The sequence below is a fragment of the Dasypus novemcinctus genome, chromosome 5 (assembly GCF_030445035.2).
Source record: "Dasypus novemcinctus isolate mDasNov1 chromosome 5, mDasNov1.1.hap2, whole genome shotgun sequence".
NCBI classification, from domain to species: Eukaryota; Metazoa; Chordata; class Mammalia; order Cingulata; family Dasypodidae; genus Dasypus; species Dasypus novemcinctus.
Window position 1 is genome coordinate 112,961,737 of NC_080677.1, and position 26,998 is coordinate 112,988,734.

The 26,998-nt window shown below is 37.9% G+C and overlaps 1 protein-coding gene across 1 annotated transcript in view; it reads left to right on the forward strand.

Moving 5' to 3' along the window:
* The window catches only part of EXOC4 (exocyst complex component 4), a 909,491-nt gene that overhangs the window by 822,750 nt on the left and 59,743 nt on the right, over positions 1-26,998 (forward strand). Inside the window, exon 15 of the mRNA XM_058297373.2 lies at positions 20,317-20,458. Coding sequence (XP_058153356.1) covers positions 20,317-20,458 — 142 coding nt within the window. The remainder of the gene's footprint in view (positions 1-20,316; positions 20,459-26,998) is intronic.

The following is a 26,998-nucleotide window of genomic DNA, read 5'->3' on the forward strand; positions in this document are numbered from 1 at the left end:
CTCCCTTTTGGTCAAAGTCTTTTTCCAGTTGCATTGCTAGTTGGTGCTTGGTAGTAATCTATACTTAATGTTGTCATACCCCATGCTGGGGGGAAGGTAATGCATTTATATGTGGAATTAAGGTTAGAGAGAGGCCACACTTGAGCAACAAGGAGGCTCTCAGGAGATAACTCTTAGGCAACCTATAATACTAGGTTAAGTTTCAATTTCACAAGTAAAGGTTCGTTAAGTAGAGTCATCAATATTAAGGGCCCACCAGTGGACCATCCTTCTTCACTAGTCATTGCCCCTTTACTCAGGGGATTCTTGCTGTTCCATTAGAGAATGTAGCAGAACTCCCCCGGATGGGGATTCATTATTCTTTAGGTTATTGTGTGAATCTCCACCTACCATGACAATACCTCATGAACAATTGAACACATTTATATGCCTTATATGTATGCCCAGGTGACCCTTCTCCCATGCATCCCCCATCACTGACACCCCACACAAATGATCCTCCCCTGCCATATTTGTAACCCTTCTGTTATCCAAAAGTTCTTCAAAAATGAAACCAACATGGAAGCGGATGTGGCTCAAGTGATGGCGCTTCCACCTACCATATGGGAGGACCTGGGTTCAATCCCTGGATCCTCCTGGTGAAAAAGAAGAAGAGAAAGCGTGCCCACCTGGCAAGCCAATACCCACACAAGTGCCCATGTGGTGAGCCAGTGCCCACACAAGTACCCAGGTGGGGAGCCAGTGCCCGCACAAGTGAGCCACACAGCAAGATGGTGATGCACTAAAAGAGAGACAAAAGGAGGGTCAAGGTGAAGCTCAGCAGAAACCAGGAATTGAGGTGGCACCATTAACAGGGAACCTCCACATCAGGGGTCTCTAGGATAGAATCCCAGTGAATCCTGGAGGAGAGAAAATGAGAAGACAATACAGGTAGTAAAAACAGCAGGGTGGGAGGAAGGGAAGGGGGAAAAATAAGTGAATAAATAAATCTTAAAAAAAAAAAAAAAATGAAGCCAACAGAATAGCCAAATACAATTAATAAGAAAATGAAATAATGATAGTTTTAAGAATAAATAAAATACAAAAAATATTTTAAAAATAAAAATAAAGATTTGACATGATAAAAAAATGAAAAAATATTTAAAAAATTTTTTGACATTGTGTCTTTCATAACTGTAAGATCTCTTGTCTTGTATGTATAATGAAATTTTCTTCCATTTATTCCCCCGGTGTCTTACTTTTTTCATTTTGTCTTCAAAAATATTTTAGTTTACAGAAAAGTCACATACAGAATATAGGGTTTCCTGTATACCCAACATCCTCCCATTTTCCCCTTTACCCTATCAATAACATTGCATATGTTGATGGTACTTTTGGTATAATTGATGTACAAATATTGAAACATAGCTACTAACCATGGTCAATAGTTTACATTATGGTTTACATTTTGGACCATATATTATTATAAATTTTTATGAAATTTAACATGGCCTGTATCCATCATTGCAAGATCATATAGAACACTTCCATTCCGTCTATTCTATTCCTTCCCTTGGGACCCATGGCTACCACCAGGATTCACTCCTTGAAGAACAAGATTCATAGTTACTTGCAACAACACTGAGGGTTTGATACACTGGTCTGTCCTCCCATATTAGGCACTGCCCATACTCTTAAGAGACTCCTGTTACTTTGAGAACATAGCAGGCCTCGCCAGGATGGGAGTCCAATACCTTCTTACTCATTATGTGGGTCTCCACCCACTGATAAAACCCATTATGACAAGATGAACACTCACACACTCCCTAAAAGCCTGCACCTGGTGTGCCCTGTCCTGGATGCCCCTCACATCCAACACCCTAAACCAGTAACCCTCCCCTGCCATGTTGCCGAAAGAACATTACCAACATTGTAGTTTTAACCACATACCCACCAATCATATGTGGATATATTTTTCAGCTTAGCTCTTGGAACTTGTCAAACCAAGGGTCACCAATATCTGTTTATTTTTTCTCTGAAAATCAAATGCTACTCACTCAAAGAAGCAGGGGAAGATGTAGAATATTAGCATATTCACTTTTTTATAAGTGAATGTTATGAGGAATAAACCTAAAAACTAAGAAATCTAAGTTTTCATGGGTCAATAGGTGGTTCCTTGTACATTTTAGGCCTTTAACCTAGTTGCCAAAGGGCTGGTGGTCTGAATTCTGAAGCCTAGAATATGTTACAAACTTGGTGTGTTTATGAACATGGAATTTGGGGTAAGATACATTCTATATAAAGCTGAAGTTTTTTTATATAATCATTGAAGGCATCTCCAAAGGGAGTGGCATCACCAAGAAGTTTGTTTTGTCAAACTCTGCATCTTAACCTGGAATTTATGCAGAAAATAATAGAAAAATCCATAGTACAGTTTTCTGAAAAATTAGGAAGCAAAATCGTTCTGTGAAGCATTTTCCTAGGGAAAAGGTGAATCTACTTTGCAAGGGAATTTGGAATGTGTTTTTGAAAATGACAGTGATTTATAATTTGTTCAGGACTCAGTAAATAAGAAAAAGATACTAGAGTTTGAGTAATTAAAATGGTAAAGAGGAAGGTCTCACCTGGTTCCAAGTAAATATTTATACAGATTTTCCCACCATTCATCCTCAATCTATAGAAGTTGTGCCATAATTTAAATATATGGCTTTTATCCCTACTTTGGTCAGCAATAGGAGAGTGAAGTGCAGTGGGAATTTGCCTATGACCACATCCTTCCTCTTAGAGAATTATGCTTAAAAAATTGTTGGATTGACTCAGAAGACACTTGGACAGAAGCAAGGAGCAAAGAAACAAGCTTTGCTGGCTCTTAGGATTAAGGAAGCCACTGTTTGCAGGAGCTCTTTTGGAAACTGCTGCAGACTTCTCTTGTTGCCATCTGCCCAAGAATCTTTCTACTACTGCAAGAAAAGAATAATGCCTTCCTTTTCTTTTTGCCTCCCACATCTTTTAGAATTACTTCTCTTTCACAGAATCTAAAACCAAAATCCTTTTGTCAAGGAGTTGGGAAATGTAGTTCCATGCTTCCAGGAAAGCAGCTGGAGATGATGCTGAGTTGACAGCAGACAAGGGCACAGGGTATTTTCTTGTCTTTCACCTTCTACAGTAAATTTAGTCTAGGATAATATGAAAGGGAACATATTCTCAAGAAAGCAAATAAAATAATGAGACTCCTACAGTAGGAAATATAAAAAGCAACTTTCCAAAATAAGCCAGTTTCAGCTGTTTTAAACCTTAAAAGAAGACCTAACTTGCCAATGTCTGTATATACATATTAAAATAATTTAAAACCCAATTTCTGTCTTTTCAGGTGAAAGAACTCAATTTCTATCATTTTCAGTCAAAATTTCATAGGTGACAGCAATAACTATAAAATCCATAAACATTACTTGGTTTCTTCTGCCACATGATCACACCCATGTCATTTCCTCCTCCTCTCTCCTCGTAATGCCTTTGGCAGGAGGAAAGAAACAATACCTATGACCATGAAATAAATGCTGATTCAGAATAAAAATATAAATATAAACATGCCCTTTCTGGCTCCATTTGAATAAGGAAGACCTGATCTCTCCAAAGATGAACAATTTTAAAGTTTTGTTGAATATTCTCTTGAATTCCTAGGATAGCTCCTAAGTTCCCTTTCCTAAAGAACAGCTTCACAGACCTATTTAAAGAGAAATCCTTGTCATTTTCCCTCATAATAATATGATAAATACTACTTTATCTCTTCCCAAAGAGCTTCTGAGCTTTCCCACCAAACTCTCACATACCCTATGCCTGCTTTAAATGTCACATCTTTTACTAAATTGTAAACTCTGGAAAAAATAAGTCTCCTTTTAGATGGAAAGATAATATTTAAACCTGCCACCCTTATTCCCTTTTTCCTCCTGCATGTCTTTGCTGAGTTGAACATTACTGAAATCTTGTAGTATTCTCATACTTGTGTGATTCTGTATTAAAAAGTTTAAAATGTCATGATTTTACACATTGCAAATGTCTAAATATGTCCATATATCATTTCCTTTTTCTCCATTAGTCATGTGAATAAGCCCCACAGCTTTCAGATTTTTTTTATGTTCTCCCCCTTCCCCCACCCTTTTTTAAAGAGGATATAGCTATAGGAGTTTCAGTAATAATAACTTAAATTTACTGAGAAATTACTATGTGCCAAATATTGACCTAAATACTTTATGTGTTTAAATGCACTGAATCCTTACAATAGGCCCTCTTGAGAGGGGAAATATTGCTTTAACAATTTGTCCAAGGTCATTCAGTTAGTAAGTGGTCAAATCAGAATTTAACTACTACTTTCTGGGCCAAAACACAGAAATGTTGCTGTGAGTATGAGAATTAAATTCATAGTTAGTATGAAAACATTTTACTCTTTAATTAGAGAAGAGTTATTTAGGTTTTGAGGCAATATCCTGAAATTATGTAAACAACTGATAGATAATTGTTGCTTTACTATGTAGTTTACCCTTAAGTGGCATAAAAACAAATTAATAATCTCTTGGTTTTCTGGGAACTGGATTCTGGAATCTATATGAACTGTTAATTATTCTGGGAATTATATGGCAAGAATGGAATGGATGTGAGAACAGTAGTCATGTGTTACTAATGTACGAAGACAGAAATATTGTCGTATATTATTAAGCTTCACATGGCACTAGTCAATATGTGTATGGCACCAGTTCATCAATTTAGCATGCATAGGGAATAGCTGACATGAGAAATTAAAGAGGAGGTACTTAAACTGTTGTCTTTACCATACACTGGAGAAGTCGCTATGCTCATCCTCACTGAATAGAAATTCTCATAGCAAGATTTACACCTGCAAACCCTGCCCCATATTTTAGCAAGGTAATTCTCTCTTTATTTCTTCTTTCACCATGCTTTAAAGGGAGTCCCTGCTAACTACACAACTAGTCATGGATTGACTATGTGTTTATTGGCAGGGTCATTCCCATCTTCCAGATAAATCAGTTGTCTATGTGTTGTCTACATAGTAATAGGATCTGAGTGGTTGGTGCTTCTAGGATTCTGCCTGTTCTTTTCTGCAGTCACAGTAGCTCCTCAGGTGTTGCCACCAAATGTATAAAGCTAGTCTGAATGTTCTGATGCACATATAAAGCTGTAAGTGGAGAAAGATACTGGATTATTTATTTATTCATTCTACCCATCTTTATTGAGTAAATAGTAATAGTGTGTAGTGTTAGTGTTGGTAATTCTAATTGCCATGTATTAAATGCTGTGTCACAAACATAAACCTTTTCAATTTCTCATTTACACATTAGAATAACCCTGTGAGGTAGATGTGATGATCCTTCTTTTACAGGTGGGGAGTCTCTTTTAGAGATGTTCATTCACTTGCCCATGGTTACCCAAATAGTACATGATAAAGTCAAAATTTGAGCTCAAGTCTGTCTTCTTCCAAAGGGCATCTTCTTATTTACTACTTCTTATTGATACTTCCTCTTGGCTCCAGAAGCTGCATTACATGCTGGATGTGGTAGGTTGAGTTATGTACTCCAACAAATACACTTTCTTCATCTTAACCCTTATCCCTGTGGGTGTGAACCGATTGCAGTAGGATCTCTCTAAGATGACATTTTAGTGAAGGTGTGGCCCAAGTGATTGAGGGTGGGCCTTAACCTGGATTACTGGATTCCTTTTTAAACAGAAGAAATTCAAACTTAGTCAGAGAAAGGAGAGGAGCTGGAAGCCAGAAGTCAATAGAATCTGGAAGCTGGAAGAGAAAGGAGAGAGCATTGCTAAGGAACCCAAGGACAGCTGTCCAACTAAAATGCTGCTGACCCTAAGGAGGAAGCAAGCCTTCTACCAACACCTTAATTTGAACTTTGGCTTCTGAAACCATGAGCTAATGAATTCCTACTGTTTAAGCTACCCTATAATATGGTATTTGTCATAGCAGCCTGGAAAACTGGAACACTGGAGTTACAAAGGTAAAAGTGAGATTATACCAGCTCCCAGTCAAGAGGGTAATGATTATTTCTCAACTCATGTGTTGTGAATGTTGCAGCTACCCTAAAGGAAACTCATGGAAAAAGGCAACTGAAAAAAGTTAAATTGAGAAGGGGCTCCATTAAGGACTTGCAGATTAACTCCTTTAGTTCTGCCCCTACTCTTTGCACTTGTTTATGTCATATTGAAAAATGTACTTTATTTCTGTATGGTTCAGTTTTTCCATTTGTAAATGAACCTAATGCTTCCAATTCACCTAATATATATGACATTCCTTAATGCTGTTTGGGAAATTTATAGGTGCTAAAGGTGAGGGATTCTATTTGAACATATGGATGAATGTTATCTTTTTGCCATGAAATATTTTTGCTTCTAAAATTCTCTTAAATTTAAGTCTGTACCACTTTTTCACTTGAAATTTCTGGTTAAGTATTTATTAACATGTTAAGAGGCTCTTTGTTGCAAGATTTTACAGAAATACAAAAGGCTTGCAAAGTTCATGGAAATCTGAGAAAGCTCCACAATAATGCTTTTCAACAGGATGGGAGCTGTTCATTAGCTTCACCATCACTCCCACTTTCATTTCTCTTTCATATTGTACAGAACCTGAATTGGCAATACCACACTTCTTTTTAGTAGATGATTAGGTTTTTACCAAGCCTTTTTATCAAGCCTTTACCAAGGATGATTTAGAATAAAGAAAAATATCAATCTTAATTTTTCTCCCCAGAACTGAAAGATACTGATTTCTGTCCTATTACTCACAGGTATGAAAATCATATGTCTGGACTGATTTGCACTTGTAGAAGTTTGATATTATTGATGAATTCCAAGAAGAAATATTGGATTATGTTTATAAACTGATCTTTTCCTCTGGGCTTATTAGATCATATTGCATTCAGAGGTTTACTTGATTAAGTGATCAGTTAAACCTTTTGTGCCAGTAGGGCATTGAGCCCCCACACTTGGTGGGTGAGGACTCACACATAAAAGGCATGGCAAAGGACAGAGTGAGGGAAGTAACTTACACTTTATGGTCTGGTACCTGTAAGCTCTGACCCCAAATAAATACCCTTTATAAAAAACAACCAATTTCTGGTATTTTGCATCAGTACCCCTTTGGCAGACCAATACAGAATTTGGTACCAGGAGTGGGGTAGTGCTTTTGCAATTATCAAAATGCAGGAACAGTTTTATGAATGGATAAGGGGTATTTTTTGGAAGAATTGTGAAATGCTTGATGGAAAAGGCCTAGATTGCTTTAAAGAGACTGTTGATAACAATATGGATGCTAAAGAGACTTTGTATAATGCCTTAGAAGTGAATGATGAAACTATTATTGGAAACTGGAGGAAAGGTGAGCCATGTTTTAAAGTTACAGAGAACTTAGTATGATTAACTTCTGGTGTGTTATGGAAGGAAGAATTTGAAAATGGCAAGCCTGGGCATTTAGCTAAAATTTCCAAAGTAAACATAAAGAATGCAGCTTGGCTTCTGCTTGCAGCTTAGAGCAAAATGCTAGATGAGAGAGATAGGCTGAGGACTGAACTGTCAGGCACAGAGAAAACAGAAACTGATTCTGGAAATTCCAAGCTTTTGGAGATCAAGCTCCCAGATGAAAGTGCCCTCTTGGAGGACTTAACTAAACTTGGAACTGGTAAATCAAGATCGAAGATGCAGTTATCTAGGACAGACTTATGGAAAGTCTTACTGTCTGAAGGCTTGGACCCCTGCTTCCTGCATGCTAAACCAACAAGGTTTTTTAGAGAGCTGTGTGAACAAAACCACGGTCAGCCTGGAATAAATAGGACATGGAAAGGAGAGATTGAAGGAAAAATAGCTTTAAGAGGAAAACCATGGTAACTGAGATCTGGAATTAAGACATCACCTTGGGCCAAGAGAGGAACCCCACCCATGTGTATAAAGAGGGTGAGTTTGCCCCAGCAGTTAAAGAGCATGGATATTCCTGTCTGATGTTCTGGGAGAATTTTGCTGCCCCAAGTTACAGAGAGGATGAGGCACATTCCCCAAGGATTAGGGTGGTTAAGGTCAGCACCCCACAGATCTGAGAGGGGTGGATCTGTCTTCCAAAAGTTACGGAAGGCGAGGTGGTCAACTCATTGCTCTGAGAGGGTTGAGTCTGTATACCAGAGGTTAGGGGGAATGTCTTCACGTCACTGTACAAGGTGGGGGTTAAGACTGTAACCCAAAGATTGAGTAAGGTGTGGCAATCACCCCAACACTCTTGGAGGGAGAGGTCTGGAGCTTGGTCAACACCTAGATGCTTGATGAGGGTGGAACCAAGAAAATAGGTGTTGGGCAAGCCTGTGGAAAGTGTGGGTTCCCATAAGGCCCCAAAGAGAAGAAACCATCTTCTTAAGAATGACTTTCAGACTAAAATCGCATAGAGGATGCCCTGCAGGTCTACTGAACTGTAGAGAAACCGAACCTCATGTTTCCTTCCCAATTTCTCCTTATTGTAATGAAAATGTTTATCCTTTGTCCATTTGTGTATTGTAAACAGATAAATTTGTTTTGTAAATTTCAGAGGTCTATAGCAGACAGGACTTTGTCCCAAGACAAACTGTATTTCTATAAATTGATTGTGGTATGATTTAGTACTTACATAGTCACTGATTTAAGATTTTTTAAAAATATTGTAATGTCTTTTTGGAATTCAGAGGATGGAGTATAGCAGTTTGATATTATTGATGAATTCCAAAAAGAAGTATTAGATTATATTTGTAAATTGATCTTTTCCTGTGGGCATATTAGATTATATTGGATTCATAAGTTTGGTTGATTAAGGAGTTATGTAAACCTCTTGTACCAGTAGGGCATTGAGGGTTTTTGATGTTGGAGATTTGATGTTGGAGTTTCATGCTGAAACCTTAAGCTGGAGCCCTAGGAAGTAAGCACAGAGAGGAAAGAGAAGCAAACCCCAGGAAGGGGAGAACCCAGGAAACCTGAACCCCTCACAAACATCAGCAGCCATCTTGCTCCAACACGTGAAAATAGACTTTGGTGAGGGAAGTAACTTATGCTTGATGCCTTGTATCTGAAAGCTCCTATCCCAAATAAATACCCTTTATAAAAAAGCAACCAATTTCTGGTATTTTGCATCAGCACCCCATTGGCTGACTAATACAACACTGTTCGTAGGTAGGAGCCTAAAGCTAAATGATTTGGAAAACCTGGGGATTGCTCAGAACTTATTTTATTTTATGTTTTTTTGTGTGTTTTTTTTTCATTAAGTATTTTATTTCCTGCCATTCTACCAATTCTATAATACTAATTGACTTTAATATTCTTTTTGTTGATAATTTAAATGAGATCTAAAAGATGAAATGTTATTTTGAAAAAAGTTTAATATAATTGTGCTCAGCACTTATTACCATCTGTTTAGTTTTCTGGGCTGCTCATGCATAAAACGTGCAGTGGATCTGCATAGACATGGGAATTCATTTGTTCACAGCTTTGAGGATAAGACAAAACTCAAATTAAGGCATCATTAAGGCAATACTTTCTCCCCTTAGACTTTGGCATTCTGGGGCTGGCTACTAGTGATCCTTGGTCCTCAGCTTGTCACATGGGAAAGCACATGGTGGTGTATCCTGGTCTTTCTCTTCTTTTCCAAGTTCTTTTGATGTCTAGCTCCTGGCTGCTCCCACTATGGCTTTCTCTTTCTGTGTCTGAGTTTCGTTCTGCTTATAAAGGATTCCAGGAATAGGATTAAGGACCCATTCTGATTGAGGTGGGGCACATTTTAACTAAAGTAACCTCATCAAAAAGTCCTACTTACAATGCATTCACACCCACAGGAATGGACTATGTTTAAAAACATGTTTTTCCGAGGTACATACAATTCCAAATCACCACACCATCAAGCACTATTTTGTGAGTAACAATGTGATTTTCCCTCTACAGAACTGTGTTTTGTGTACTGTATTCTATTGGCTCAGAATTGTCCTATTATCTCATGCTACCCTCAAGGAACATCAATCCATTTTTGCCATGGTTCTTATTTTTGTTTTGCACTACAGAATGGGCTATGCATTAATCTACTTTGCTTTTTATTCTATATAGTTCAGCGTGTAGAATAATTCTTCAGTTTCAGACACTCAACCTTTCTGGGTTCTAATTTCTTACCCTGAAATAGGATGATTTTCCAGTTTAGTGAACTATTTGAAAGACATTAGATTAAAGGCATTGTGTAGATACAATGAAAAAGATATATATAAAGTGCTTTGATTTGTTCTTAAAGATTAAATTCAACAAGCATTCATTGGGTGTATGCTAAGTGTAAGGAATAGCTATATGCTATAAGAGATGCCAAAAAGAATAAGTCATTGTTTTTGTTATTACAGATTCTCACAATCTATTAGGGAATGCTATAGACAAGTATAGTGCAGGAAGAAATGTGCTAAGGCTATAAGAAAGTTGCAAAGCATTACTAGAGTTCAGGGTATGTAGTTCACTTTGTGCCAGGCACAGTGCTAAGTTCCGCATGAACTCATATGGTCCTCACAACAGCTCTGAGTTGTTCAAATGGAGAATGAGGCTTAGAGCTGATAAGAAATTTGTTCAGGACTGTAGCAGTAATAAAAAGTGAAAGAATGAATTATATTCCTCTGGGAAGCAGGGGAAGGAATATGGTTTCATAAAGGTGAAAATTACTGTCAAGCAACTTATTTTAAATTAAGTTCAGGTTCTTTATAAGAGATATGGCAGGGGATTCATAATAATGCATTATCAAACAAATTCCATTGAATATCTGAGACACAGGGCTGGGAAGTGAATAAGACAAGCATATCTTTTCTTCCTCAGAGTTACTGTCTAGTTAAGATAATAGAGATTTCAGAGGGAAAGATAAAGAGAAGGGGATGGAATGTTCTACAGGACACTAAGAAATTACATTGTCCACAGTCCTAAAACTAATGGTGAGAAAAAGTAGAAACACACAATCATTTAAATAACAAACAGAAACACAAAAAAGAAAGTAGGTCTCTACGTCCTACACCCATATATACTGTTCTCTGTATATTCAGGAACGATTTTGTTTTTGTGTGTTTGTTTGTTTTTGAATATATATGATCAGTTAGGTACCCTGCTAGATCCTAGAAAAGCAAATGTAAATAAGGCATCTTCCCCTAGTCCTCAATTCCACCACTATTCTTTGTGCTTTTTACCTACCTGTTAATTAAATTTTTCCACTTTTCCCCACCCTAATTTTCAGAAAATCCCTTCTATTTTCCCTGCTTCCCCTGTAAGAGTGAACAAATGAGAGCTCCATTCCAGAGACAGCTATGAAAAGTCTAGAAATTCCTATGGTCCAGCTATGTATATATAAACAGGTTCATTGGTTGGGTGTTATATCTCACAAAGGAGGCTGTATTTGCAGAGCTAACACACATGCGTATCTGTGTACAGGGGTCTTATCTGAATAATGTGCACTATTTCTCAATCCTTTGCATTTCACAACTCTTTTAATCAAGGAACAATGTGAGTCAGCATTTTGCTTTTCAAGATCAGTTGATTTTGAGGGGCAGATGTCACTCAAGCAGTTGAGCGCCTGCTTCTCACATGGAAAGCTCTGCATTCCTCCCACGGTACCTCCTAAAAACAAAAGCAAACAATAAGCAAACAAGAAAACAAAAAACCAACTCAGGGTAGCCCATGTGGCTCAATGGCTTCCCTTATATGAGGTCCAGGGTTCAATACCTGGCTATGGCTCCTCAAAAAGGAAAAAAAAACAAAAATAAAACCTTGCTAGTTCAGTGCCAGAATTTCTGGGGAAATCTGGAATGGGAGGAGATAGTTATTATTTGGGGATAGAAGAACCACTGCTTCCCAAATTGTAAGCAAAATGAAGAGAACCTACCAAACATCTTTCTTAGACAAGACCCATCCTTATGTTGAAACATTGCAAAATAACTTAAAATAGGTTTTGGATTGTTTGACAGGTAGGAAAGTATGACCAAATAAATGGGCTGTTAATAGTGGCTGAAGCTAAGGACTGTTGGAAAGAATAGCTAGGTGTTGGAAAATGTGTCTCAGGAAAGAGAAAAAGTGATCAAAAGAATCACCATGAAATTTTAGTTTGTAGTAATTGGCCTAGATAAAGAGGAAGGGACATCTCTACCCTAAGAAAATTCAAATTAGATCCTATTAAGATGCTTGATACTTTAATGTGTGAAGGTCACTTACCCATTTCAGAAGCCACTAGGCTTCATAAGTAGATCATTTATTTATAAACACTTTTTTTTTTTTAAAGATTTATTTATTTATTTAATTTCCCCCCTCCCCTGGTTGTCTGTTCTTGGTGTCTATTTGCTGCGTCTTGTTTCTTTGTCCGCTTCTGTTGTCGTCAGCGGCACGGGAAGTGTGGGCGGCGCCATTCCTGGGCAGGCTGCTCTTTCTTTTCACGCTGGGCGGCTTTCCTCACGGGCGCACTCCTTGCGCGTGGGGCTCCCCCACGCGGGGGACACCCTTGCGTGGCACGGCACTCCTTGCGCGCATCAGCACTGCGCATGGCCAGCTCCACACGGGTCAAGGAGGCCCGGGGTTTGAACCGCGGACCTCCCATATGGTAGACGGACGCCCTAACCACTGGGCCAAAGTCCGTTTCCCTATAAACGCTTTTTAAGTTCCTACTCTGTACAAAGCACTGGGGGTGGTTAGTGTGCATATGTTTGCAAATAATTTGAAAGGGAATGAATAAAAAGTAGGGATAGTGATGCAGAGAAATTAAGAAAGCTGACGATAGAACCAGCTGGCACTAAAGTTCCAACTTGGAAATGTGGTATTACAGTGTGTGACACTTTCAAATCTCTTCCCAATGTTAGATTTGATAATGGAGTATCCTACAGGCATATAAAGTGAGGAAAGTGGTTAGATGGAGGGACTACTGTCACAGCCCCCATCTTACTCTGTAAACCCCATCAGTTCTTGATGGCACAGATCTAATCAGCACTTTTGTTTTTATTAAAAAGGTGTCAACCAGGTAACACTATCAAATGATCTGTTACAAGACCTAGTAACACTTTGTTCTAAGAGTTGAGAGGGTGCTGTCACAGCCTAGATAGGAAAACTGTAGGTTAGAAATATTTAATAGTTTTATCCCAGTTTTGAGCAGAGATCATTATGTAGTGTCTGTCATTTCACTGTACATATAGGAAGAGGATTCAGAAATAACTATTGTACTAAGGTTTGAGTTTCTAAAATGTTTCCAGTGAGAAAATTTCATGGAACCATTCTTCAGTCTTTTTTTTTAATCACCTAAAAAGTTTGAATTCACAGGGTTAACCTTTCTTTTCCAACCTTGATAACCATCTTTCCCTGTTCAATTTATCACTTTCACAACAGCTGATAACAGTCTAAGCTAATATTGTAACAATTTTAGATAATATTGCAGATGCACAAGGACATCTCCTATGAATCAATTAAAGAAGTCACAGTAAGTTGCCATTGAAAGTGTAGCAGCTGCATCCTTGAAAACAGATGCTCTTCTGGGTCTGAATGAGTCCAATTTTGACTAATTTTAAGACCTAAACAGATTTCAGTCTGGTTAATATTAGGATGTGGAACCACTTGAGACATTCTAATGTCCTAGGCTGATTGCTTCTCTATGACAGCTAGCATGCTGACTTTCCTTGAAAGGTGCTGAGTATTTAACATGCCAGGGATTTTATGTCAGTAGGAAAGAGAGACCCCAGTTATCCTGGCTACAGCAAGGCGACTGACTACTCGTGAAATTAAAGTGACTTTCAAAGGCAACATATCTTATAGGGAACGTGTTTGGGCTGCAGGAATTGACCAGAATTACTGTATTCTGTAAAGTTCCTGGGTAAAACAAAACACCAGCTGTAAAGAACTACTTCTCCATCCTTACTCTGTCCCTTGAACATTCCCAAGAAACTAAGAAGTTGTCAATATAAAGTTATCTCTTCTCTTTCCTCATTTTTATCAGTCCATTATTATGTAAATTCTTTATCATGTTATATTGGTCAATTAAATCATTTGTTCACTTCAATTCCAATAGTATTGATTGAACTCCTATAATGCTGCCAGTTATTTTGCTGAATTTGAAAGTAAGAAGAAAAATAATATATAATCCGTGCCCTGAGGGAATTAATGATCTGGCTGGGAGACATACTGATAAGCAGATAATGTCAAAGAAATATGATAATAGAACAGTGTTAAAGCAAACAAACAAAAACAAACAAAACAACAACAACGACATCCACTGACCCTGGGAGAACCTGAAAGTCTTTCTGAGTCAGATAAAGCTTGAACAGTTTTCAAAGAAGAATAAAAACCATAAAAGGTATGGAATAGTGAACAGCATGATATATTTAGAGGATTTGCTTTTTAAAAAAGTGGTGTATCAAAGGGGAGAGGAGGAGATAAATTGGAGAGTAAAAGGAGAAAATGATGAAAGAGAGAAACTGGAGAAATAGAAAGAAACAAAAATTACACAAAGCCTTGCAAAGGAGCTTGGACTTGATCTTATAAACAATAGGAAACACTGAAGGTATTTAAAAAAAGAAATTAACATGGTCAAATTTGTGTTTTAGATAAATAGCTTGATTTATCTAGGTCATATTTAATTGATAAATATAGAGGTTCAAATTATGGTAGGGGCCAGACATGAGGCAAAGACATCAGTTAAGCAGTAGTCCGTAAAAGAGATGAGTGATAAACCAAGAAAATGACAGTAGGTACAGAAACAAGAAAATATTTTATTAAGTATTTAGTAAGTGAAATTGGCAGAAATTAGTTTTTGCTGAGAAGAGTGAGGGAGGAGAAAGACTGTTACTCTCATATTAGCAGCTTAGACTCTTAGATTGATACGCCACTGATAGAAAGGGAATTCAGGAGAAAGAGAACAGATGCTGAAGGAAGTTAACTTTGAACACATAGGTAGAGATACTTTGCATACAGATGGTCAAATGAATGTAGTGCTTTGTGGAGGGATTTTTCATCAATTCATAATTAATAGTGAAAACCATGAAAAGGGATGCATTTGCTCAGAGAGAACATAGAGAGTGGAAAATTAAGGGAGCCAATAAAGAAGAAATGCCAGAGAACATCAGCAACTATGGCTGGGCCAAAGGACAAGGAAGCAGTGAAAGAAACTATGAAGGAAAGGTTAAAAAGGTAAAAGGATACCCGGAGGAAAATGATGCCATATAAGCTATAAGAAGACAGAATTTCAAGCAGGAAATGGCCATTGCTGAAAAACGTTAGCAGTGAGCCTTTACTAAATTAGGACTGAAACGCACTCAGTGGATTTGGCAATTAGAATATCATAAGTGACCATTATCAGAATAACTTTGCAGTAAAGAGATGAAGGCAGAAATCAGATTAGGGCACACTGCAGAGTTAATAAAATGTGAGTCTGTGGAGAAAGCCAGTGCTGACAGTTCTTTTAAAATCTTAGTAAGATTCTGTGGGCCTCAGGAGAGAAGCAGTGGGGAGCTGGTTGGACAAAGGGCCTGGGGAGGAGAATGATTTTGGAAACATTCCTGAGAAAGGAAAAGGACCTAACCATAGGACCAGTGAAAAACATTTTTTTGAGATTAAAATCCAGACATTTTTAGCGACCACAATCTGTTTGCTATTGCTGTGCTTTGCTTTCCTATCAAAGAAGATGAGTTGTAGAATTTACAAAGGGTTAGTTCAAATTTTAGGACAGTTGAGGTTCTAGGGAGTTGAGGTTTTTAGTGAAAAGTGTAGTAGCTCAGTTATAATCATTACAATCTATGGTGAAGGCCCTAAGAGGGACCTTATATACCAGGAGAAAAAGAATGCATTATAAAGTCAAATAGCAGGCATAATGGAAAAAGAGATATGAGAGAGCTGGAAGAAGAAAAGGATTTGATCTCAGAGTATGGTGTTAGAATTTAAATTTTCAGAGGCTGAAACTACTAGGGTTTAATTTGATGACAAGTTATTTTCAAAACATTTACAGTGGCTCAAAAAATAGGTGTTCATTTTCCTAATATAACAAAAAGTCTGAAGGCAAGCAGTTGCTGGTGTTGGCCAATAAGTAGTTCAGCAATATTTTAGACTAGCATCTGTCTGATTCTTGATTTTTGCTCTCTGTGGCAAGATGGTTGCTTGTAGCTTCAGGTACCACATTCAAATCAGGAACAGGGGAAAGTGGAAAAAGAGGTTGGCGCATCTTTAGTTCTCTCCTTTTATCAGGAAAAACAAAAGCCTTCCCAGAAGCCACAGAATACTCTCACTTAGGGGATCATTAGCCAGTTTGTGACAGATGGCCACCTCTAGCTACAAGCAAGGCTGGGAATACAAAAATTTAGGTTTCTAGAATCTGTAGTGGTGAGAGCAAGGAAGAAAGCAACTGGAATTATCCATGGTCCACCCAATGAGCAATGTTTGCTCCAAAGTTTGGCTTCCTCATGTATTAACCAATCAATTTAATACAGAAAGCCACAGTTACATTATTGCTGCAAACAGCTGGCTAGGAGCCTCAGTGGCCCATGCTTATGATTAGAGCAACTAAGATTTTATGAATGATCTGATGTGACCCATCTCCATTAGAAAAGCAACTCAAAATGCATGTCTTAATAAAATAATCAAGTACTAATATTTTGAATGATAAATATACAACCATATAGCCTCTAAAAGAGTATGTTCAAGTATGTGTGTGTGAGTCCAGTAACCTCATATCTTGCTTGATTGTAATCTCTCAAGCAGATTCTGTTGGCACTGTTTTTTTGTAGGTTTCCATTTAACGTTTAAGACCTGGATAATTGTTTTGGGTTGTTTTCGTTTGCCATGCTCAGCCTTTCTTCAGTCAATCTATTCCTTCTTGTTAAGAAAACTTCATAAATTTCCATGAGCTCTCAGGTATTCATAAGCCAGCTTTTCATTTGAGCTCTGGGTATACTTTTTGTGCCACTTTTAAAAAATGTTATATTTTGCTATAGGTTATAATCAAGTGAACAGTGTGCTGCTATTCTAAACTACTTTTACCTCACTCATTGCAAGTTTTAACTTGGCAGCTGATCTTGTCTTTAACTTACTCTTCTTGGATTTGTAAAACATTAATTTTCAGTTTGGCAGTAGCCAATTGTTGTGTGATGAGAGTACATATTTCTATAATAGGAAAAGGGGATTTTTAAGTTTCTTGGTAGAATTTGTCTTCAATAGAGTTTGGTAAATTAAATTTACTTTGAGTCACAACCTATGGGAGGGGCTTCAAAATCTAACTTCTGCCTTTTTTCACTGATACAAAGAAAACTTTCCATGCCAGTTAGTGTCACACAACAGAAAAATCCAGGGGTTCACAAGCTGTAAAATGCTTTGAAATATTTTTAAAGTGTTACTTATGGTTGCTTTCATACAGCCAAACAAAAACATTATAAAGGGAGTGTCTCACCTTGCAATCAAACAACATTATAACGTTAACATTAGAAAAGGAGGGAAACGGACTTTGGCCCAGTGGTTAGGGCGTCCGTCTACCATATGGGAGGTCCGCGGTTCAAACCCCGGGCCTCCTTGACCCGTGTGGAGCTGGCCATGCGCAGTGCTGATGCGCGCAAGGAGTGCCGTGCCACGCAAGGGTGTCCCCCGCGTGGGGGAGCCCCACACGCAAGGAGTGCGCCCGTGAGGAAAGCCGCCCAGCGTGAAAAGAAAGAGCAGCCTGCCCAGGAATGGCGCCGCCCACACTTCCCGTGCCGCTGACGACAACAGAAGCGGACAAAGAAACAAGACGCAGCAAATAGACACCAAGAACAGACAACCAGGGGAGGGGGGGAAATTAAATAAATAAATAAATCTTTAAAAAAAAAAGAAAAGGAATGCACATCACACAGTCAGTCTCCTGAAGATAGAGTTAGGGAACATCTTGCATGATGCCAAGGCTGGTGTCTTAGTTTGCCACTGGGCTACCGATACAAAGTAGCAGAAATGAGTTGACTTTTGTAAGGGGAATTTTATTTAGCGTAAAAGCTTATAGTTCCGAGGCCATGAAATGTCCAAATCAAGGCATCAGTAGAAATGCTTTCTCACCAAAGTCAGCTATTGGTGATGCTGGGGTCCTGCCTGTGGTGAAACAAGATGGCAGCAGATTCCTGCTGACGTTTCTGCCTCCTGCTCCAGAATCTACCTTCTCACAGAGCATCTGCTGTGGGCAAAGCTATAGGACTTGTCTCTTCAGCCTTGAGCAGCTCTCTGGGCCCAGCCTCTTGAGGACTTCATGTTTAAGCTTTGGCTGCTAGTGATCCTCGAGTCCTCACTTACATGGCCAGATGAAAAATGGCAGAGCTCTCTCTTTCTGTCTCTCTTTCTCTGTGCCTCCATTTATACAAGACCCAGCAAGAGGGCAGAGACTCAAACATACCTCTCTGAAGTAATCCAATCAAAAGCAATCTAATCAAGAGATCTAAAGCTAATCTAAAACAATCAAAGTGTACCACACCCACAAGACTAGATTAGTTTAAGAACATAATCTTTTTTGGGGATTCACCGAATTCAAACTGTCATAGCTGGTAATAATTTAGAATGTACTCAGCTACATTCCCTTCCTCCTTATATGTCAGTTCCTTTGAGCAACATTCATTGTTTAATGTTTGTGACATTATTTTAATTTATTAGCGTCTGCTTCCACAGATGAAAACTTAAGCCTTTTAAGTCTGGACTATCCATCTGTGTCCTTCTCTGGGTTTGTCAAAATCTTGGCATAGATACATCACTGAACACTGCTGCAGCCAAATGATGACTGTAAAGTGACTAATTCCTGAGCTAGTCAGTGGTACCTCACAAATCATATGTGCCTAAGTCCTGAAAACCCTTTCTCCAAAGAACTCTGTATACTCTGATAAGGAGAGTGATTTTTAGACAGAAAAGCAAAAAAATACTGATAAATAGACATTGAACTTCAAAACAGATGGAATAATTTTAAGTACCATTTTTTAATATATAAGCTTAAGACTCTTACCCTGGATAAAACATAAACTAAAGAAGAAGAAGAATTGGTTATATTTATGTTAATATTGAGTGAGTTTTATGTGTTACTGTTTTAAGTATTTTGCCTTCATCAACCAATTCAATTTTCCCACTAATCCCATGGTGTAGGTACTTATATCATCATTTTGTAGAAGAAGAAACTGAGGCAGAGAAGTTAAGTAATTAGCTCTTGGTCACATAGTAAGTGGTAGAATCAGGACTCAAAATTGGCTTTGAAGGCTCTAGAGAACTGAGAGAATATTTAAATGAGAAAGCTAAATTATTGTGGACAATCTCTGGTGGAGAACTGGAAGTACAACAGAAGTCTAGAGATAAACAAATGTAGTTCACATTTTTGCTGTTCAATATTTTCCTGAAGAAAATGCTCGTGTGTTGTGAAATATGTTTTTTTATTTGGGAAAAATATAGAAGGTAGATTTATCAGGTTTTCAAAGTGTATCTTTTTTAGGGCTTTTAGTTGGCTATAAATTCAGTATGAGTTACAGTAGAATGCAGCACACTACCACCCCACCCTGCCCCCTTCCCCCCGAAGATATTAGGCTTTAAGGCCAGTGGTATAGCATCTAAAACAAGGGCGATGACGATTCTTCTGTACAGATCAAACCGCATTTTAGTATTTATTATGTTTGATCCTGACTCCCACATTTCAAGGAAGATTTAGAAAAATGGAAATGTTTTTGTCAGTGAATTATGAGAACTGTAAAATGATTCAATCAAATCATCTGAAAAATGGTGGAAGAACTAAGGACATTTAGCCTGGTGAAGGGATGACTTCGAAAGAAGACAGATTAACTGTCTTCAGTGCTTGAAGGGCTGAAACGTAAGAGAATGATTCACTTTGCTATGAGGGCAAAGTTAGGTAGAATTTGCACCAGTGACTAGAAGTTATTGGAAGACTGATCTTGGCTTAATGTAAGATGGTCAAAGTATTTCAGAGATGGAATAGGCTGCCTAAAATTATTTAGTTTCCCTTCACAAGCCTTTGCATAAGTGTTCAACCAGAAACTGGACAGCCACTTGAAAGATGTGCAGAAGCCACAAGCATGACTGTTTAGGCCACTTCCAACCCTGCAGTTCTGTTTCTATCATTCTATGAATGGATTTAAGACAATCAGCTAGGCTTCTATGCTTAATCAGATAGAAAAATAGTTTATCATGTGTTTGACTTCAAATGCTGCCAACAATAGCATTAGCCAAAGGCAAAACAACATGGTGAGCAACAAGAAAATATGTCATTTTAAACAACTCTCCAGGCATCTAGTGAAATTATTGGTGTTTTGTCCCTACCCCTTCTTTCAGTGCTGTCTCCCGGTCAAGAGAGCCACGTGAACATGGATCTCCCGCCAGTGTCAGAACAGATCATACAGACTCTGAGCGAACTTGCCAAATCTTTCCAGGATATGGCAGACCGCTGCCTGCTGGTCTTACATCTGGAAGTCAGGTACGACACAACCTCACACAGGTCTTCATGATTTAAATGCACTGTGATTCATAAATCATTTGCTTATTTCTAGGGAGTATCACCATATTTTTTGGTTCTTACTACTGATGCTGTCCTTTTTTTTCACTGGAAGGAATTTTTAGTGTTACTCAGTCACTCAAAGTTTTTGAGCACATGTGTATTGTAAATGTGGTGAATAAGGGTTTACATGGTCTCTGAAATCAGAAAGACCTGGATTTGAATGTCTATGTAAGCTGACTATGTGATCTTAAGTCAGTTAATTAATGTTATTAACCCTCAGTTTCTTCATCTTTAAAATAGAAATAATAATTCATAACTTTTAGAGAGCTTATAAATGAAATTATATATAATTAGCACAATGCTCACCATATTGTAAATACTCAAAATGTGGTAGCTTTGCAATTATGGTTACTTTATTGTGATTAATGGGATTTTTAAGGTACTCTGCTAGTTAAGAAGCAAGAATAAAGATACAAGAACCATGATTTCTTCCTTTAAGGAACTTAAAATCCAGTTTAAGAGATTAAGTTAAATAGTAATTCAATAAAATAGTTTCAGAGTTGCTATATTCTTGGACTCTTGTTTCTTCTCCTGCAGTGTAGAATATTCTGATTAACTATGGAAGTGGTGGTAATCAGAAATTTTGTTTTGGATGTGTTATGTTTGAGATGCTTATTAAACATCTAGGTTTTGTGTTGTCAAATACACAGTTGGGTATATACTTTGAAACTTTGGGATCAGAAAATATGTAGGAATACATTTTCTTCTGTAGGACATTATTAATGTTGGTAGAGTATTTTCTTTTCATGTGAGGTCTTTACTTGATTTAGGTTTTAAAAAATATAAAATTTCACAGTACTTTGGTTCTTTGGTTAGGCCTCTGGAATGCACTTGGACTCCAGTTAGAACTTGGATATCTTTCAGGTGTGCCCAGGCAAACCCTGATTAATAATGTACTGTAGATGGCACTTCTTCTGTATGCTGCTTGCTTTTCTCATTCCTCATTATCTTGTCCAATGAGTAAATTTATTGCTTCCAAGCACCTTGTGAGTGAAGCATGAAAAGTAACATTGCAGATTTGGAGTCCATTTTACCTTACAGTATTTCTGTTTTATTTCATACATTAAGCTATCCAGAAATAAAACTCTTCTTATATGTTTTCCTGATTAGTTTTATGATATTTTTTAGATTTGCTTTCTATTTATTTACAAGTTGACAGTGGAAGCAATTGGGTGTTTTCTATGAATAGATAAATGGAACAGACTGAATTAAAAAAACAAATCCCAGTAACATTCTGGTGCCCCTGTTACCTGGGTTTCACAGAAGAACAAAGAGAACACCAAGTTAATTACTATCACACCTCCCAGAATTTATGCTGTTGATTGTATGAGTACAAGTCATGTAGTACATTCAGAATTATCTACTTTTGTAGTGTAGTTAATTCCAAGTGGGAAAATTTCAACATGTTTAAGTAAAATCTTTTAAATCCTTATCCTCTATTCTGCCCTTTTCTTTTTGTACATCTTGGTAATACTATTCTGAAAATGTTTTAGTCATTATTTATTGACTTTACAAGAAATATACAATGCTGAAACACCAATTTTTATATCTCTTTCAACATTGGGAAGAGGAAGTGACAATTAAAACCAGAAGAAGGTATTTGCAGAATTAATAACAAAAAAGACTCTGGATTTTAGAGTCCTGGGATACAGAATTATCTTTCCTTGACTTAAACTGAAAACAGTGAAACATATTTATTCTTGTTCTCATATAACATGGCTTCAACATTTAGGTTGCTTTCTTATGAGTATGCTCCAGTTTATCTTAGTTCTTTTCAAATTACGGTACATAAAATTAGGTGGAATATTCCATGTGTGGTGCAGATAGTGAATGTTGACACTCCTTATTCTTTGTCACATTAACAAGCTTGGGGGGGGTTTGGCTTTGTGGTTTATAGGATCATATAAAATGAATAAGCACATATCATGCATTGCATTAGAATACAGCACAATAATGCTATAGGAGAGGAGACTGCTAAGTGCTCTGGATGACTGTTGTAGGCGGGAATTTAGCACCTGGAAAGTAGGAAAGTGGGAACAAGGAAAGTGCCTTGTTCATTGTTATGGCCTCAGAATCTGGCACAGTCTCACTACATAGTTAAAAACTTGATTGATTTTTTTTTTTCAAAGGAGGTACCTGGGATTGAACCCAGGACCTTGTACCTGGGAAGCAGGTGCTCAATCACTGAGCTACATCCACTCCCCATTAATGAGAGTGTTGTTTTTTGGTTTTGGTTTTTTCCGTTTGTTTTGTTTTTTTTAGGAGGAACCGGGGATCGAACCTGGGACCTTGTATATACAAAGCTACATCTGTTCCTCAATTGAGTCTTGAGTAGTAGTCCTTTAATACAGATAAAGTAAATTTTATTTCCTCCAGATAAAGCCTGTTGAGCTTTAAAGAAAATGAATTGGTTTGGAGATTGCTTTCACATGGTAGTCCACTTACAGGATAGACACATGAATAAGAGTGACAGAGAGTATGTGGCCAGCATCATCCTTGTCATCATATTCAGCTAATGCTTGTTTTATTTACGCACTGGTGTAAAAAAAGAGTTGGAAGCTAGGTTCTGCTCTCCAGAAGCTGGTATTAAAGAAGTGGCTGGTAAGGCACTATCTCCTGCACCTTTACCCAAGATGCCACTTTAATAAGAGAGCACAGATAAAGTGAAACAAAAAAAAAGGATAACGTTAACAAGAAGTCCATAACAATTTTTAATGCCAGAAATGTGACTGTTCCCCAATATATTTTTAGATCCATAGTCCATGTATTTCCTTAATATTGTTAAAAGTTCAACCAAAAAATGTTCTCAAATCCAGCATGGTTTTTGTTGAAGGATCCATCCAAAGAGCATTTGACATTTTACCAGTGCCACTGTAGGTCACATTTAATTACCAAGCAGCCCCTTTCCACAGTTTGAAGTACGTAAGACAGATGACACCCCCACAAGGTGAAAGACATGGTGGCACCATTAAAACTTGTTGAGGATTTTTTTTCTATTTGAACTTTAGAAGAAGAAATTTAAGTTGCCGTTTGAGTCCAAGATGTCAAGGTTGTCACCTTTACCAGCTGATTTCTCTCACCATCAGGAGGGCTCTAAGTGGATTCAATAGCAAGTGCCTGTCGCTGTTGGGATCCTAAGTGTGCGCTTTCTAAAAATCACCCATCCTGCTGTGTAATCAGCAGTGTTTGCAGGAAACCTTAATGCCAAAGTCATGTTAAAGTCAGCACCCACATGCCAGAATTTAAAAGAAAAATTTTTTTAAAAAAAGAACTTTATTTGAATTTGACATTCTCTGGTGACTCTCTTAATTTCTTCATCTCTAATCATCTGGGAAGAGGAAAATAGTACCGTAAAACAGTATTTATCATTCCATTCTGCCACTAGCTTAAGGATTTCATAAGCTCTCACCTCCAGTTCATCATAATTTCCTAACTAGTCTCTCTGCTTCCAGATGTTTCTCTTCTCCAGCATCAATCCACCCTTCACACTGTGCCAGAGCAATCTGCCCAACTCAAATCTGATTTTATCATTTCACCTCTTAAAATCTCCTAAGGCTACCAATCGTTTTTAAAGTAAGTCCACATTCCTTGGATGGCCGCCAAAGCCCACGACGCTCTGGTCCTGTCCATTTCCCCAGCCACACCTCCTGCCACTGTTGTGTGCCCTGTGTGCAGCCAAAAGGAACCACTTTTAATTCTTCAGAATCAGCCTTGATTCACACCTTCATGCCTTCACACATGGTCTTTCCATGTCTGGGGTTATAATGTCTGTGATTTACTTTAAAAAGACTTTAGCACCAATGCTTTGGTTTTATGTATGTGCTACTTAGTTTAAATTTCAACCATTGTAGCAATCACTTGCCCTAGTTGTGAATTTCACTGCAGGGTTGCCAAACTTTCCTTTTATCTCCAAGGTCACATTACAGAGGGGACTGCGACCAGTGCACCCTTACTAGTATCTTGGTCAAAACAATATATTTTGCCAATTAGCAGATGAATGTCAGAAATGGGGTTTTAAGAGTGATATTCATGGTTACTTATCAATGTCAATGTTAGAATGAGCACCCAGTGGTGAAAACAAAGATTAATCAAGGTATTTGGACTTCCTTGAGTAGACAAGTTACAAGACTCCAACACATATGTACAAAAGTTAACTCAAAACAAATTATAGTCCTAAATGTAAAGCCTAAAAGTTATAAAATTTCTAGAAGAAAACACAGGAGAAAATCTTTGTGATCTTGTTTAGGCAAAGATTTCCTAGGTGCAAAACCAAGTGCACCATCCATAAAAGAAAGAGATAAACTTGACTTCATCAAAATTAAAATCTATGTTTTAAAAGACAGTGTTAAGATGAAAAGGGTGGTGGACTTGGCCCAGTGGTTAGGGTGTCCGCCTACCACATGGGAGGTCCATGGTTCAAACCCCAGGCCTCCTTGACCCGTGTGGAGCTGGCCCATGTGCAGTGCTGATGCGCACAAGGAGTGCCATGCCATACTGGGGTGTCCCCGCATAGGGGAGCCCCACGCGCAAGGAGTGCTCCCCGTAAGGAGAGCCACCCAGCGCCAAAGAAAGTGCAGCCTGCCCGGGAATGGCACCGCACACACGGAGAGCTGACACAACAAGATGATGCAACAAAAAGAAATACAGATTCCCGTGCCGCTGACAGCAACAGAAGCGGACAAAGAAGACGCAGCAAATAGACACAGAGAACTGAAAACCTAGGTGGGTGGGTGGGGTGAGGAGAGAGAAATAAATAAATAAATAAATCTTTTTTTTTTTAAAGATGAAAAGGTAAGCCAAAAACTAGGAGAAAATATTTGCAAAACACTCATATCTGATAAAGGACTTGTATCCTGAATATATAAAGAACTCTCAAAACTCCATAATAAGAAAACAAACAGCCCAGTAAAAAAAAATTAAGCAAGAAATGTGAACAGCTTAGCCACCAGCCAACACCCTCCCCCCCGCCCCCCGCGCCCTCCTCTGGCAGTGTTGCCCTTGCCTTGAGCTCATCTCCTTCCAGTCGCCATCATGATCTTCCACCCAGGCCTCATAGCCCATGATGAGATGTTCTCCTGGAGATTGTGCACCAGCTGTTCCTGGAGATGGAGGGGAAGCTGGTTAAGAGGACAGAGTGTAACACTAATGACTCATTCTTGGGGAAAATGCCTCCACAGAAGCCCGAGGGTGAAGGTACGAAAGCATAGTCATCACTGTCATTGATATTGCCATGAACCATCACTTGCAGGAAACCAACCTGACTAAAGAAGCCTACAAGAACTACATCAAAGATTGCATGAAATCAATCAAAGGCAATCTTGAAGAATGGAGACCCGAAAAATAAAACCTTTCATGACCAAAGGCTGCAGAATAAATCAAGCATATCCTTGCTAATTTGCAAAGACTACCAGTTCTTTTTTGATGAAAACATGAGTCCAGATAGTATTGTTGTTCTCCTGGACTACCATGACGATAGCGTGATGCCATATACGATTTTCTTTAAGGATGGTTTAGAAGTGGAGAAATGTTAACAAACTTGCAATTACTTGGGATCTATCGCCTGTCATAACTGGCTGTTGCTTTCATGCACACAATACCAGGAGTTAGACAACTGGGAAACTGGGATTGATATCATCTTGAAATCTTCATTTATTTTCATCTTGGTTTATTTGGAGCAGAGGCATTGTTTTTAAGAGGGAAAAAAAAGTATATATCATGTAGATTTTTTAAAAATAAAAATGCATTTAAAATTATTTTTAAAAAGATATGAACCGACACTTCACCAGAGATATACATGACAAATAAGCATATGAAAATATGCTCAACATCATTAGTCATTAAGAAAATGCAAATTAAAATCACAATGAGATGCAGTGGTATATTCAAATAGCTAAAATAAAAAAAAAAAACAACAACAAAAAAACCCCTGCAGCATTAAGTGCCAGTGAGGATGCAGAGCAACTGGTACCCCTGTACACCCCTTTTCAGAAATCGTTTCACAGTTTTTAATAAAATTAAACATGTACTTACTATGTACCCCAACAATCTGACTTCTAGGTTTTTATCTAGAATATAATAAAAACTTATATTCACCCAAAAAACCTGTGCATGAATGTTCATGACAGCTTTATTCAAAAGCACCCAAAACTGGAAACCACCCAATGTCTGTTGTTTTTTTTAGGAGATATTGGGCATTGAACCCAGGACCTTGTACATGGGAAGCAGGCGCTCAATGACTTAAGCTATACCCTCTCCCTAATGTCTTTTGATTGATGAAATAAACTGTGGTCCATCCATTTCTACAATGGAAGGCTATTCAGCAATAAAAAAGAATGAAGAGCATGGATCTTAAATTATTTTCAAATCTCAAATCTCAAATTATTTTCAAAGAGAAAGAAACCAGATTCATAAAGCTTCATACATTACTATACTATTCCATTTTTTCATCATTCTGGAAAA